Source organism: Arvicola amphibius, chromosome 5 (assembly GCF_903992535.2).
Source record: "Arvicola amphibius chromosome 5, mArvAmp1.2, whole genome shotgun sequence".
Taxonomy (NCBI): Eukaryota; Metazoa; Chordata; class Mammalia; order Rodentia; family Cricetidae; genus Arvicola; species Arvicola amphibius.
In genome coordinates, this window is record NC_052051.1 from 110,342,825 (window position 1) to 110,360,038 (window position 17,214).

Consider the following 17,214-nt stretch of genomic DNA (forward strand, 5'->3'; position numbering starts at 1 on the left):
CTGCAGGTGTGGGCTCAGCAGAGAGGCTTCTTCTGGGGTTTCAGAAAATTCTTTTGTACTGTGTCCCCCAAGTGGCAGAGAGAGAGAGGCCTGTTGTTGTTATAGCTTTTCAAAGAAATGTGGTTTCACTATTCTTACTTCCTGCAGGTGAAGTTCAGATTTTATGTTGTCAGTCATAAATTCTAACAAAACAATCACACACTTCTGCAGGGAGAGTTACTTGTAGAGAATATAGAAGAAAGATTTTGAATTTTTGCAGAAATTTGATGAAGTATACTTCATCTTTTAAAGATATTTGATTCTATCTTTTTTCCTCCAGACTTTGTGGATTTGAACCATTCTATGACGAAAGAGGCGACCAGTTCATGTTCAGGAGAATTCTGAATTGTGAATATTACTTTATCTCCCCTTGGTGGGATGAAGTATCTCTAAATGCCAAGGACTTGGTAAGTGTGACCCAAACAAAATGAGATAATTTTTTAACTAAGAAACAGTAAAAGATGTTTTAGAATAGGCTGCCTTTGATATTATTGCTTCTTTGTAACTTTAAGGTATTTTCATTTAAAAGGAACACTGATGTATTTTCATTTTGAAGAATGAGAAACCGATATCCCTTCAGTCCTCATTAGCTGAATCACCATAATAGCATTAGTTCCAGAATCTTCCCTACCTAGTAAATAGAAAGTCTTTCAAATAACACTGCACTCTGGAGCCCAGACACCAATCACACAGAACTCTGCTTTGATGTGGTTTATTCACCTAGATGTAGATGTACTTCAAATAAATATAATTGGATTTTCAAAATTTTTAAAGCTATTAAAATACTCTGACAGTAGCATGAGCCCTATTATGTGCCACTGTAATTATAAACAAGATCCACTCTATTAATAGAATGGTTTATGGTTTGCTTTGCACTGCTTCACATTCAAGCTAATACTGAAGCCTATTAATATTCGAGAAGTCCCTTCGAGAGAGAACTCTGCTTCTTCTGGTAGAAGGATGCTTGTGTACAAGAAACTGCTTGTGAACAATTGCAGCCATCGTTCCTCTGGAGAGATTTTAAAAATGTGCCAAAATAATGGAGTTGATTTTTTTCAGGTTATAGGGGATTTTAGGAGCTTTCTAGTCATGGATTTGCTAAGTGTGCCAAAGTTTACAAAGATTTCCAGCAGAAAGGCACTACTAAAGCTCACTCGAAGGCAGGTGGTGGCGCACACCTTTAATCCCAGCACTCAAGAGGCAGGTGCATCTCTGTGAGTTCAAGGTCAGCCTGGTCTACAAGAGGCAAGAGCTAGTTCCAGGACAGGCTCCAGAGCTTCAGAGAAACCCTTTCTCGAAGTCCCTGCCCCCAAACCAAAAAACCCTCACTTTCTCAAGCTCCTTTCCCAGAACTTATCCCTCCAAATACTTCTCCCTTTTCTCTCTGTTATTTCATGGAACATATCCTTCAGGATCTGTGACTTTTCTCATGTGAGCAGGAAGGGCGGCAGTCTATATAGGTACGTAGATATGTAACCCCACTCCTGAATACATCCGCTTCTTTCCTCCTCCGCCACCACTGTCTCAAACCAACTCCCACCCTCTCCCACCTGGCCCACAGCCACAGCTTCCTGTCTGGCCTCCCTGCTTCTTTTTGTGCCCTTCTAAAGTATGCTCACACAGAATCCAGAGATCCCTGCCTTACACTAACCGGCATCTGCCCTGCAAGCGTGAAACAGAAAACGCTTCATGACATCTGCTCCTTATTTAACTTGCTGTTTGATTCCATTAACCTGTTTTCACTTCTTCCGTGGGTTTTCAGGGCTAGAAAAGACCTCGTAGCTAAATGATCAAGAGCGTCTTATTTTACAAGAGCAGAGTCTAGGGGCACTCCGGAGTCTCCACAAAGTCGTCCATAAGATGCGGCTTCACGTAATGGAAGCCCGAGTTTGACTTCAAGCTCTACTAATGACCAAGTGTTTGGCCTCAGTAGCTAAGGTCTTGGAACATCTTTCTGCTCTTCACTTGTGAGTTGGAGCTGATGGTTCCCAGTCCATATGTTTCTGTGACTGTGCCTGTGCCGTGAGGGTAGTCAAAGGCGTAACCAGGACATGTGCCTCCCTGAGTCCGGTAGTGCCTCCATCATACTGGGCCACTGCTTCTGAGCCCAAGGCTGGGAAACATTTCATCTGTTGGTCTTCCTGACAACTCCGTCTGTCCATCTTCACAAGAGTAGAGCTTCCAGAATGGATTACCTTTAGTTAAGTTTAGTCATGCCAGGCATGTCGTAAGCGCAAGCTTCCTTCTTTTTATCCTAAAGTGACTTTTATTCCAGCTCTGAACTTATTCCTTCAGCTCGTTCAACGAATTAAAGAAAATAACTATAAATCTCAAGGGAATCATAAAAAAATAGTACTCAGTAAGGGCTTGAACACTAACTTTTGTTCTGAAAGTATGTTGGTGCCTGAATGACTATTTTAGAGAGATGTAGTTCAAGTTCTGAATTCTAAATGATTTCATAATGTGGCCTAGAATTATTCCGATGCTGGTTCTGCCTTCAAAAGGCAACTGGTCAGTAGACAAGCCAGGACCTATTTCTTTGGTCTCTGTGGAAAGAAATCAGTGGGTTTGGCGCTACAGGTTTGGTAAGTGCCCCGGTCTTCCAGGACCCCCTCAGCTGCTGCTTCCCTGAGTAGGTCCTACTCTTGACAGTGTAAGCTCTTTCAAAACCATGCACTTAGCGCTGAAGGCAAGCCCAGCTTCTCTATGTCTGTATTTCTTTATGACTACAGGTCAGAAAACTAATTGTTTTGGATCCCAAGAAACGACTGACTACGTTTCAAGCCCTCCAGCACCCATGGGTCACAGGGAAAGCAGCCAACTTTGTACACATGGACACTGCTCAGAAGAAGCTCCAAGAATTCAATGCTCGGCGCAAGCTTAAGGCAAAACATGTGCTTTTGTTGCTTGCTGTTGTTTTTAAGATGTCTTTTCTTCCTTAGTCCTTTTCTGCCACACCAGGGGGAAATCCTTGCTTTAAAATTCCTAAGACACTGACATAAAACCACTTAGGGTTTGATTTTTGTTGTTTGTCTTGTTTTGGTGTGTCTGTCTGTCTTCTCATGAATTCATTATTAAGAGAAGGAAAGCACTTGAATAACTTCATAGCTGGAGTAAAAACCAGGACATGAATACTTGTGTTATATGTTTAAATTATGAAGTGTGTGTGTGTGTGTGCACATGTGCTCACGTGTATGTGTGTGTAATAGCATGCATGTGCAGGTCAGAGTACAGCTTGAGGGAATCAGTTCTCTCCCCTCAACCATAAGCCCCAAAGACTGAACTCAGGCTTGGTGGAAAAGGCATTGTTACTTCCCCTACTGGCTCATTTCATCAGCCCCACCCGATACATTACTGCTGCTTCTTACCTAAATAAGTTTCTGAACCTGTAATAATTGGGAATTAACTTTTAAAACTATTCCATACTATAGATAATCACGAAAAAAAAGTAAGTGATACAGAAAACTTTTCACCAAAATCCATGTTTTATAGACTATAAATAGAGCAGCGTTGAGGTGCATCTTCATGACGTTTAGGACTAGTTATATAAATAGCAGATCTCAGAGACTAGCTGGAGGCCAAAAGCAACATCTTTTTCTGTCATTTTGCACAGACTGATAGGAAGGAGATCCAAAGCCTGATTTTGAAATGACATGTGTAAATAGCTTTGACTTAAATATTTCTGAAGCTAGTTTGAGCATTGCTCTTTTACGCCCATGGTACCAGCCAGCATCGTGGATCTAGTCTCCCATGAAACATCCTTTGGAGAATAGAAAACTTTAAGCTACTCAGAGGCAAACGCATCTTACTCATGTTTTCAATTGTCCAGACAGCCAAATAATTCTAACTTGTAATTAAAGAAGGTTTACTGTTCTTTCTCCAAATACCATTTTAGCTGACAACCAATCTTTGAATCATTTCCTTTACTTTGAAAGCCTGAACACTAACCTATAAAACAAAGCAGGAACTAAACTACAATTTGGGATTTCCTACGGAAACACGATTTTGTACTTTTCTCTCTAATCAGGCAGCAGTGAAGGCTGTGGTGGCCTCTTCTCGACTGGGAAGTGCCAGCAGCAGTCACAGCAGCATCCAGGAGAGCCACAAGGCCAGCGCAGATCCATCTCCAACCGACGATGGTACTGACAGCACAGCTGTTCTGGGAAAGAAGATGCAAGAAGGAGACCAGGTGGCAGCTGAGGGCACAGAAGCTGAGATAACGACACCGCAGGCCGAGGGGCAGGAGAAAGATGCAGATGGGAGAAACGAAGAGGTCTCCAGGATGGTGATTCAGACGCTGGAGGATGGCTTGAAGACAGGTGACCCCGCAATGAAGAGGCGCTCGGGGGAGAAGCTGAAGACTGTGGGGGAAGAAATGGACCCCAAAGCTGAGGAGGAAGACCCTGCTGCGGAAGCGCAGGATGTGATTCTGCCAGAGTACTAATCTGGCTTCCTTTAGGTTCAGAGACCAAGCCAAGCATTTGATGTACTTTGTCCTTCAGCAAGGAAGGTGGGGGAGCATGACATACACTATTGTGATTCTGTTTCGAGGTGCAAAAAAAAAAAAAAAACAAAAAAACCCCATATATACCAGTTGGTAATCCTAATTTCAGTGCATGTGTTTACTTTATGAAACAATGATGTCTTCTGCGGCATGTAGTGGAGACATGATCCCCATGAGTTAAATCTGAAATTTCCAGCAAACAGCACACTTTAAAACAAAAATTCTTAGCCTTTTGGCGGCACGTATTTGAAGTGAAATGGAAAACTAATTTTCCTTTGAGAGCTTAGGCACCCTATACCTCCCAGAAGTCTTCAGAGATGGCAATTCCTTTGAACTCAACTCAAATAAAGACACATTCCCGTGACTTTCTGAACACTTCCAGTGGGTTCAGCTTGGCATATAAAAGATACCTGGAGAGTGGCCAAAACCATCTGCCATGCTGAGACATCAAAGCATGATGTCTTAGAAGACCATGAGCCCACAGCCCCCTTAAGAGTGTGTAAAGAATGTCTCATTTTATTAAGTATGCTATATAAGAATATCCAAAATGTTCATCATAAAATTCTTCCAGTTTACAATTCTTAGGATAATATTAAACTGTGGTGTTTCTTTCTTTCACCTGTTTTTCACTAAAATGCCCTATCAGATGTTTTAAACCTAGGTAAGAATAAAGAAATTTAAGTGTAATGATATATGATGTGAACGTAGACATACCAAGATTAATTCCTTTTTACTTTTCATATAAATTTGCATTTGTAAGCTTATATAATACTTTGCGTATAAGAACATTTTTGTGGATATACTCTGCAAATAACAAGTTCCAAGTTCTGGAAAAACCCACTGCAGAAATTGGTGCCAAAATGTCTGAATATAATAAGAACAATGCATTCCATTGTTATATAACTTATTGATGTTGTTACAGTAAGAAAATGTCTGCAGGAGGATTCTCCCCTCCAGCTGTGTAGACATTCTGTTCATGAGTTCAAAATTCACTATGACAACTAGTATCTTTTTCCTCACACTTAGATGGAAAGGGAGCATATTTTATGATGAAGAAACTTTCCATATCAAGAAATTCATATTGTCTTTAAAATAAGCAAAAACAAAAATAAAGTGTAAACAAACCTTAAACAAGACTTCGGGGAGGGTAAAGCATTAGACCTTAATTAGCATGATATTTTTTTCTCAGAATCTCTTTGTTTCATAGAAATTACACTAAATGCAGTATCAAGTTTCTTGAGTGAATATGACCACTTTATTAAAACAATTGCTTTACATTTTTGGTGGGTTTTCTTAATTTATAAACAGTATTACTTCCAAAATCCAAAATGAGGGCAAAAAAATGAACAGCACAGATTTTTTCCATAAAATAATAACTTAATTTGTTCTGACTCACATACAAACATTTGCACAGGGATTTAAATTAGATCTGGGGCTTCTCCAGGCTGTTAGGGGCATCAGTGCTTCAGTACGTCAAGCACAGAGCTCCAACAGTCTTGGGGAAGGAGACAATGTGGGGCTTCTTGTAGTCTGTGATTTGGGTCCTTGACAGGTGGGTGACTTGGGGTTCATTATCTGAGCTTGGGTGGTTATTATTCAGTTGATGTTAATTAGTATTTATGCTCTCATTTTACTTCCCCCTCTTTAATTCTCCCTCAGAACTCTCATTTCGAGTGTCATAAAGGGCTATTTTAACCTTTAAGAAGGGTTTCTTAAGATTTCCATTTAAGAAGAGCAATTTCCTGGTGTGATTTTCCTCATCAAACTTAACATATGTATGGCAAGTGTCCCGTATTTGGAAATAGTAAAGGTAGACTAAGGGGTCTTGATAGAAGGTGAAATTAGAATATCAGAACACATATAGCATCACTCAACCCCAGTCCAGGTCTTACTTCATTCCAACATGGGCTGAACGCTTTGGATGACCCAGCGAGCTTTGAGAAGAATATCATATATGCCAAGCCCTCGAGTGTTTTAGAATTCAGTCATTTAAATGATTGCACCTTACCCCTTCTTGGTGATAATAAAGAGTGTTGGGCTAATTCTTCCTCTTCTGCAACCTATATACTTTATTAGCTAAATATCACTAGCACCTTTCTGTTGTATCTTGTATGCTAAAGATGGTCCTCATGCTTCCAAAGAACTAAGTCCATTCACGAGGAAACAAGTCAAGTATTTCAGTCAAATCATGCAAACATTTAGAAATACCATCTAAAAATAATTCTTTTACCACAGTCAACATTTGTATTGCTTGTTAAAAAATAAATATCTATCTGAAGGATTATTTCAATTAAAGGAATACAGTCTTAATTTGAAAGAACACTTTCTAATATCACTCTTAGTTTGTAATGTAGTCACAAAGCTAAACAATTTTTAAAATTTCGGCAAAGAAAGAATACTAAATTAAAATTTGCATTTAAAAGATGACAGCTACAAGGTGGGAAGTAGTGGTACATGCCTTTGATCCCAGAACTCAGGAGGCAAAGGCAGGCAGATCTCTGAGTCTGAGGCCAGTCTGGTTTACAGAGCAAGCTCCAGAACAGCTAGTGCTACACAGAGAAATTACCTCGAGAAGTCCAAAACAGACAGAGTGAGGAGAGACGGAGAGAAAAAGAGATGGAGACAGAGAGGACAGTTACATTCATTATTGTTTTTTATTTCAAGAAAATTAAATGCATAGCATAATTTGGTTCTTTTATCATAGAGGACAATCTTCAATTATTTCCCCCACTCAGAAAGTCTAACTATGGCTCCAGTGGGTTTCGCAAACTGTTAGCTCTTTGCACAACAGAATAAAAATAAGAGATTAGAACAGAACAGTTGTGAAATTATAGTCTATAATAAGTGCTTATATTAACAAGTTTAATGTAAATATAAGATATACATGTAACAGAAAAATTATGAGACAAGGTTTTATTTATCCCAGGCTGGTCTTGAACTCACTATATAGCCCAGACTGACCTCAAACTCACAATGATCCTCCTGCCTCAGTGTCCCAAGATCTGAGGCTACAGGCATGTGCCCCCACTCCCACAGCTATATATGCATTTTTAAATTTTCTATTAGCTACATTCTAAAAAGAAAATATGAAATTATGATAGTGCATTTTAACCAGTATACACAAATTATTACATCAAAATTAAAATTAACGAGACCATCTGAGTCATTTTTATACTGTTTCTAAATTAGCAGTCTAAGCCTGTTTACATCAGGTGGTCAGGAGCCACACTGTAGCCAGTGGCTCCTATGGTGGACACACAGGTCTAATCTACAACACTCTCATTTTGAGCAAAGCGAGACTTGACTTTCTATGGTGAGCTGTGAGCTGACAGTTTTCCACATTGCTAGGTTGGTAAGCACCTAAGGTGCCGATGTTACAGATGTAGATACAGAAACAGTGGCTACTCCTGAACATGCTTTGTCTTGAGAAGTGTTCTCCAATATTACATCAAAGCACCACTTCCTTAGGCATCGCCAAATTGTGTGTGTGTGTGTGTGTGTGTGTGTTGCCCAGAGTCCATCTTAACCCCATTTGGCTCAGGAAACCTGGCTGCATCTAGAGTTTCCTGAGTATTTCCATAAAGTCAACAGTATTCTCACTTAGCAAAAACTACAGTGGCCCCCGTTCCCCCCACTGAGCAGTCTGTACACAGAATCCGTTCTCTACACATCGGGCTAAGCTGGACATCCTCTTGTTGGAGGCACTCTTTCTAGAAGCCTCCTAAGAAATACATTTCCATGATGGATATGTTACGAGGTGTTGATTGATATGCCAGATACCCACAAATGTCCTGGGATGTGGTCACAGCTCACACTGTGGAGTTCTAGCAGAAGGGCCTGATTAACACTTTCAGACTTTTTAAACACTTTTGGAATTTTTTTTACATACTGATTTTAGAATAATTGTCAATATCCTGTGGCCATTTTCAGATTTATAAAGCAGCAGCTTGCCTTTTAAAGGAACCTCACCTGTATACTATTTTGACATTTTGTATTGTAGAATGTTTGGCCTTTTTTCACAGGCTCTTCCCAGTATTATATGCAAGGCTGCTCATCGTGAGCTGCCTCCAGGTTGAAGCTTCGAGAGCCATTTTTTTTTCATGATTCAGTTTTTATTGCACAGGAGCAGCTGGCTGCAGTTCAGATTGGAAAGAAGAAAAGAAATGGCAGAGAAGACAAAGGACTTCTTTAGGGTTTTAGGATTGTTCTCACAAAGCCAGTAAAGGACTTTTAGAAGAGGCCATGCAAGTGAATTAGCACCGGGCTCACATACAGCACAGCCAAGTGCGTAGTCAGAATGCCATTGTGCAGTCTGCTCAGCTTCGCGGAGTACTCAGTCTGGGTGTCTACGTTTGAGACAGCATAAAGTTTCCGGACATTAATTTATGTAATGAGAGTTGTAATGTCTTTGTAATTACTGTCCATTAGGTCATATTCCAATTTCCGCAATGTTTATCAGATACATTACTGATCGGGGTCATTGGTGACATCTGAGCACTTACCAGTTGAATACTGAAGATTAGACTGTGTCTGCAGTGGGTGGTTTTTTGTTTGTTTCTAGCATGAAATATAATTCTTACTTTGGTATTGATAGCCAAATGATGAAAATGGACGAAATTTTCTACTTAAAAATTTTGTCATCTTACTTTCTTATAAAAAGGTGGCTCTCTAGTTCCTTGAAAGTGAAGGTAAGATAGAGGAGGGAGGGAGAGAGGGAAGAGAGAGGACGGTGGGAGAGACAGTGGGGCGGAGACACACATATTAGTCACACATCCAGTGTGGCCATGGTAAGTTCACTTCTTTCCAATAAGGACACAGTTTTGTCATTATGACTTTGTGACGATCCCCTGAGATCAAGCAATGTAGAGCCAGTTCAGTCATATTATACTTACCTTGGAAAGGAGTAGCAAACAATTTCTGATTGGTTATATCAGTTTTCATAAATGATCTGTGATGTATTTGGAAAGGGCTTGACTCCATCTGTTCCCAAGAGTCTGCCCGATTTCACTTAGGGCAAGGTCAAAAGCTTGCCACGAAACCAGTCTGACTTTTTTTTTTTCTTTTAAATACTGCCTGCCCCATTAGTTTCAGCCTCTTATTGGCTAATTAACCCATATTTAGTAATCCGTGTAGCACCACGAGGTGATCGCTTACCAGGAGAGATCTTAACCTGCATCCATCTGGGAGAGGAGAGGCATGGCGACTGCATATGGCCACTGCCTGAAGCGTCTCCCCAACTCTGCTTCCTTTCTCCCACAATTCTGTTCTGTCTACTCCACCTACCTAATTTTCTGTCTCTTAAAGGGCCAAGGCAGTTTCTTTATTAATAATGAAAGTAACACATAGACACTCCTCCATCATTTCCCCTTTTTCTGTTTAAACAAAAAAGAAAGGCTTTAACTTTAACATAGTAAAATTACATGTAACAAAACAGTTATCAAGCAAGAATTACAGTTACAATACTTAGATCTATTTTATCTTTTATCATAACTAAGGAAAGCTATAACTATTTATTCTTCAACTCCATCAAAGACTCCAGAAGGATATATTACCTAAGTTTGTAGGCATTAGTTTCAAAGAAGATCCCCAGCTCCTGACCACGTCAGAATCAGAAGATCTCCTCCCATAATCCGAAGGACTGAAAGCGGTCTTTTTAAATATTGCTCTTGGCCAATGATAGGAAAATTGCATTCTGCCATTTTCCACATTTCTTTGCATTGCTTTACCCCTAGTTTGTCCTAATGCAATGTTTTGCTTTATCTGCCCTAACAATCAGTCTCACTTTGGAGGCTTTCTAAGGTTCTGGCAGGAACATTCCAGACTAACTAGAGAAACAGGTTTTCATTGCCCCATAGTTCAGATTGAAGTGCTAATGAGCAATCCTAAGAATACAAAATCACATTGTTCATAATTGTTTTCAATATACTCTGAGGATTGACCTGAAAGACCCATAGATATAGAATAGTTTTATCCAGTCTGACCTTTGCTTTGGATCATTTTGTTGAAAAATACAGACATTTAATCTTCCTTCAGATTTAATACTTTCCACCTAAAATATTATTTCAGGATACTCAGATGCAATAGGCTTCACCTTTTTAAAAGCTGTTTCCTGAAGCTATCTCCAAATTCCGATAGTTACGGATGATAAAAGGTCTCTAGATGTGTGATGTCTTCATATCTTTGAAACAAGTATTATTGTATATTTTATAAAGGACACAAATATGACCATAATTTGAAATTATTATCTTCTAGCTGCCTATCTCCTTTTAACTTGGCCTGTTCCGTATGTCTGTGCAACTAAGTGTACATCAGTTACATCAGTGTAACTAATACACAATTTGTATAGGTTCCTAAATAGCATCTTCATGGTTAATTACTTTTCTGCTCATTGCAGTCTTAGCTTCAGTAATATTTTTAAGACCATCTGTAAAAAGAGAAGGTTCTAACATCTCCTAAATTTTCAGTTCTTTGGTTGAAATGACATGAGTAGTCTGTCATTCTCTGTCCAACAGATACTGCTGTTCCCTCTCATGAGCGTGATGAGTGGGAACCGTGACTTGAGTGCAGACAAATCCCACGAATGAAAGCTACAAACAAAATGGTTATCAGGCTGTTTTAAGACTCTTACCAGCTTGGATACCAATCATTTTCATCTCTGGTCTATGAGATACATGTATCTCAATATATACTCTGTGTGTGTGTGTGTGTGTGTACTTTTTTGATGTGATAAACACCAAAAACAAGTGAAGAGGAAAGAGGTTATTTCATCTTAGCGGTTAGAGTCCATCATCATTCAGAAATCCATGGCAGGAACCTGGAGGCAGAATGTGGAACAGAAAGCACGGCTTTGCCCATCTGCTCAGCTCTGATACCCCATCCCACCCCCCACCTACAGATAGTACTGTCCACTGTGGGCTGGGCCCTCCTACATCAATTAATAATCAAGGAAATGCTGAACAGGCCTGCATAAAGGTCATCTGATCGAGGCAATCTCTAACTGAGACTCCTTCATTTCACTTGAGGATATTTCAAGTTGACACCTGAAGCAAACTAGAACATAGAAAACTAAACTATTTCCACACGCTCCTCCAAGGAACTGAATTTAAACCTCCCAAGAAGGGATTTCAGGATTCAGGCAAATATGTCTTAAAGAGCAAATCATAATTTAGGACTTCGATTACTATCTTAACTCAAACCATTTTATTATAAGTCAGACTCATTTGTGGATTTTTTGTTTGTTGTTTTTGTTTTGTCTATTTGCAAGCTGCTAGAACAACACTGAATATTTTCAATAGAGACCACACAATCTACATCACTCAAAATGTCTATCTGGTCCTTTATTTTTTTAAAGATTTATTTATTTATTGTGTATACAGTGTTCTGCCTGCATGTATGACTGCAGGCCAGAAGAGGGCAGCAGATCTCATTACAGATGGTTGTGAGCCACCATGTGGTTGCTGGGAATTGAAGTCAGGACCCCTGGAAGAGCAGCCAGTGCTCTTACCCACTGAGCCATCTCTCCAGTCCCTATCTGGTCCTTTATAAGAGAAATAAGACAACTCATTTTCATTGCTCATGCCTCATGCTTTGTGATTACTTTAGGAATCCATGTTCCAAAGCTAGCATTTTTACCTTTGTTACAGTTATTTCTCATATTTGCTGTTTAGAGGTTGGGTGAGCTTTGTTTCATGTTGCAAACGGTCTCACAACAGTTGTGCAAGATGTATAATTAAAATTTCCATGTGAACAAAAATGCAAAGTTATATCATCTCTGAAAAAGAAAATTAGTGTGATAAGTTACAAGTAGATTTCCAGTTGCTTGAACATGGTTTAGAAACTTTATTTTTTTTTTTTGGTTTAGAAACTTTAAAAACAATGTGAATTAAACAAAAAACATAAATTAATGTTCTCTCACATTTAAGCCAAACTGGAGTCCTGTTGCATAGCAAGCTACAGAATTTCTCATAATACAATGAAGTAATTTTTAGCAATTGGGTTTTCATTAACAATTAGGAAATAGTGTTCTATTTTTATGAAAATAACTTGTTCATCAATAGTTCAGAACTCAGAGAACTTTAATAGCTACTCTCCTACACCCCACTTGTCTGAAATTCTAGATTTCACGTGAAAAGAGCCTTCAGTACATGCTTTCCTAGCAAATCTAGAAACCAAGAAGAACCCTTGAGTCTATTTCTATCTGGAAAAATTACCCATTCCAAAGTACCTGTCTTAAGGGAACCAAGTAACCCCGCTACGGAGGGAAATTTAGGCATTTGTGGCTTGCTTCAGTTTGACTTCCTACATCTGTAACTGCGAAGGTCACAAATGAGGGACTGAATAGGAAGCGATTATCAGCCCATTGTTAGGAATATCTACCATTACAGTATGACGGAATGGCATAGTCTGTTCTTTAAACTGTCACAGCAGTCAGTACGATGAGACAGCCGCCGGAAAGTTACAGAATGCAGGAACAAAAGACACGAGTCATCCTCTGGTTAGCACAGGCAGGGGACAATTGGAAGGAGAGGGGACTGCACATTCTGCTCATCTTCTAGATAGCTCAAAGTTTGAAGCCAGTTATTGATAGACTTAAAACCTTAAAACAAGCAGTTCAAAATCAATAGCTACTTTTCTTTCTAGAAATTAACAGTATGGCTTAGAGGATAATTGGCCTTCCTGGAAAGCAAACTTTTAAGGACATGATTCACTATATCACAAACCTCCCGGAAATAGCCCATTCCAGGAATCCTTTTCTCGGTGCATGTTCACGGATGAGCCATTACTTGTCCTAGGAGTCAGAAGTGAATTAAGCTCAGTGCTATTCTTCAGCTGGGAAGAAAAGGCAAACGATCACACATAGAGTCTATATGAATACCTACAGACTAGGTAAAGCCCTCCCGGGCTGGACAGAGGAAAATGGTCTCTTCTGCCAAAAATGTGCAAGGCTGATTTTGAAGGGTCAGATCAACTCTGCAGTTAAGGAGGACAAAGGGGCCATCTCTGACTAAGGAGTGGAGAAACACAGGTTGGGGAGAAGGGTTGGCACTCGATGAGAAAGGCTGAGGTGCACAGTGAACTGTTGTGCCGGGGGCAGCAGTCTCAGATCTAAGCTGAGCCTTTGCTGCTTCCTGGCTCTGGGCAGCTGCGGGTGAAGCTCTTCTCCAGAGCCCCTGCCCCGCTACTTGGCCAGCCTCCTAGTCCGTATCTCAGCAGGGTAAAAATCACCTGACATAGTGAACGCACGCTTTTGTAAGGTCACAGATAATCTTCAAACCTCAAGTTGGTCCTGCCAGGTTCTTAATTCTTCACTCTTTTGTCCAGTGTATATAATCTACAAGTTTATAATTCAACAGACAGAAATCTAAAGAATTTATTACAGCTCTTATTGGAAGAACTATTTTTCCATTCATCTTCAAGACACTTTTTTTTGTAAAGTACCAATTAGAATTACAGTGTGAATATTCTGACTTGTGTATCGTTGCTTATTTCTGGTAATGTCTGTGGATAGGGGATGGTTCCATTTCTACAGGATACATGGAATGACAGACAGAGACAAAGACTAGCATCTAGGTAGAAGGGGTAAATTATGCTATGAAGTAAAGATATCGTTAGGACACAGAAAACAGGTTAGTGGACACTGAGTAAGGACGACTTGGTATGAGGGGTTTTCAGGCCTAGATAGCATAATCTGGAATGTCTTTTTGAGACTTTCTTAGATGTCAAATTTGCATTGATGGTTGTTGAAAGTTTTTTTTTTGTTGTTGACTAAAGAGACATATGCACCTTCAATAACAGCATGGGGGAGCACAGAATAGCATCATATGCAAGAAAACAGATTTCCTGTAGTCTAGAGCACAAGTCATTAGCCCAAAATGAGAGCATGTATGAACTGGAGGAGAGTATCAATACCTTACCCAGCAAAGATTATGGTTGGCCTTGTCACTTTCTAATAAAAAGTACTATAAAAGAGCTGTGCACATTTCATTTTCTGAATGTGTCAAAATGGTGCTATCGATTCCTTAATACAAAGACGCAACTCTACTATTTTTAGGGAAGTATGTTAAGTCTGGCTTGGCTGTAAATGTAAATACATAAAATGTTTGCAAAGCAGTCAACAAAACCATGTCCATTTGCTAATGGTTGAGGCATGGTGTCCTTCAGTGTGGGTGAACAGGGCAGCCACTGGCTCTCTCTCTCAACTGCCAAATTCTAGGACATTTGACAGCTCACTGGATTCTTCTTGGATACAAGGTTGGACAATCCATTTCAATGATTAAATGTGCTCACCTGATGATAGTCAGGGTGTTGGCCAAGACCTTGAAGGAGGAATATGGGACATGAGTAGCAAGTGACTTAGGTGAGGACCAATGTAACTAACTGTAAGTTCACCCAGACCGCTAGAGCATGCCAAAAGAAGCTAGCCAGTGCCTTGCAGCTAGCCAATCTGTAAAGGAATCTGCATGTACAATATGATAATAAATCATGTAAGAGTCCACCAGAACTTTGCATTCTGTGATTTGAACGGTCACCATGAGTTAAGACACACCACGGACATTACCTGACAACGGAAATGCACAGCCGAATCACCCTTCTCTCAGATAAAAATGTACTTGGTCTATAGTACTTTCAATACATGCATGCCCACATTATTTATTTCCTAAAGAGTAAGATCGTAAAATTAATAAAGCTAGAAAAGCACACAATTATTTCACCCAGTAAGTCCATTTTATTTAAAGTGAATGAGCACAGCTAGGAAGTTAATACTAATATAAGCTCGTGGTGGCTGAGAGGGGACAGTGGTGCTGCCCACTGTTGACTCCAATACTCACTACTAAAATATCTGCTGGACATTACTGCATCAATTCAGATGAAAACTGACTTTTCCTTACAAAGATGTGAAAATACAGATAATTACCATAACAGTTCCCAAAAGTCATTGTCTTTTCCTCTAGTGTTTTTACTTAAAAATTTTCAAACCTTGTTGTATCAGTCATTATAGATATTTTTATGTTCACCATCATTCCGCCCAAGATTCTTCCTTTGTTAAGAAAATACCAATACCCTAAACAAGTACTTCTCAGTTGTGGGAATACTTCTCAGCTGAGGGAAATACTAGAGAAAAACAGGAACTCCCTCAGTAAATCAACGTGTTACCAAGACAACTTGACATTCATGTAGTATTTTTACCTCACTGTGGTTTTGCAACCTCTAGACTTCCCTTAATGAAGTCAGCTGCCAAATTTTACCAAGAAAAAAAGGGCTGTGGACATTTCATTTTCTAAATGTGTCAAAATGGTGCTATCGATTCCTTTTCTACTATTTTTAGGAAAGTATGTTAAGTCTGGCTTGGCTGTAAATGTAAATACATAAAATGTTTGCAAAGCAGTCAACAAAACCATGCCCAAAACAAAACATTAACTAGGGTTACAACGTTCCAGGAGTGAATACTAATGAATAAAAAACTTACTTTGGCACACTCGCTTCCTCCGTACTTTGATATTAACTCCTGTGGCTCACCCACCCACAAGCATGGGTATGTGCTTTCTCTCCTGGGATACATTTCTGTGTCATCTCTTGGTTATAAAAGCCTATGTATAAAATGTGGATTTTGCTCAGAGTAACAGGAGTGTGCAAACAACCATGCTGGCAGGTGCCATGTAACATCAGCCACTGATTAACCTGAGGGAAAGCTCCTTCACCTCATGACCTACGGGAATGAGAGCCATGCAGCATCTGTCATTAGCAGAGGCTCCAATATGCTTCTTAATAGTGCAAGACAATGTTCTCATTACTATGTCAGAAGAGGCCATCCTTTACCTAGATGGCATCCAGACATCCAGAGACACCTCACATGTACCTTCCAAAGCTCAACCTGTGGGCACTGTTATGGCTGGTCATCCAGAGTCACCACTCTCCAAGAGGCTGGAAATCCTACTCTTGATCCCAGCCACCTTTACAGCTTTCATTGGAGAGCTGCGGAACAGAGAGACAGACAGGAAGCACCATGGCTTTGCCTTCTCAACTTGAATGCATTTGCCATCAATTCCCAGGGCTGGTCTGTTATCTCTTAGAAAGAATATCAAGACGACAGCAGAAACATTGTTCTTAAATTCTTCAGTTGAAAAATATTAGTGATTACTTATGCAGATGTCTAAGTCCATTTCAGCTTCAACAACATGTCATAAGCTGGGTGGATTATAAGCAAACATATTTCAAGTATTTCTGGAGAAAATGGCCAGTCCAAGATTAAAGTGCCTGGAGGTTTAGCATCTGGTCTAGGCTGCTTTTTTATTGTCCATACACAACAGGAGACACTAAATGAACTATGAATGACCTAATCACCTCCCAAAGCCATTAGTTTGGCTAGCTGACATAAAGCAGATGTTTAGGTGAGGAAATGCCCTGCATATGCCACCTCATAGTCACGTATTTTCTATTACATACTACGTCAGCCCTAGCTGCTCTGTAATAACCTAGATAATGGGTAATCTTAGTAAACACTTCCAATTGCAAATTAAAGTATCCATGACCCTTAGTCAACTTAACACAATTATTGGGATGTGCCCAACTGGCCCTATTACATAAGAGCTAAAGGTCTTCACAAGGTCCATGTACTTAAAACTCGTTCCCAGTGGTTCTGAGATGGCATCTAATGGGAGGTGCACAGGTCA

At 39.8% G+C, this 17,214-nt stretch overlaps 1 protein-coding gene across 1 annotated transcript in view; it reads left to right on the plus strand.

Annotated features, from left to right (window-relative positions):
* Positions 1-5,416, plus strand: part of Camk4 (calcium/calmodulin dependent protein kinase IV) — a 224,219-nt gene extending 218,803 nt beyond the window's left edge. The window contains exons 9-11 of the mRNA XM_038330633.1: positions 320-446; positions 2,772-2,924; positions 4,067-5,416. Coding sequence (XP_038186561.1) covers positions 320-446; positions 2,772-2,924; positions 4,067-4,483 — 697 coding nt within the window. The 3' untranslated portion in view covers positions 4,484-5,416. The remainder of the gene's footprint in view (positions 1-319; positions 447-2,771; positions 2,925-4,066) is intronic.
* The last annotated feature ends 11,798 nt before the right edge of the window (positions 5,417-17,214 follow it).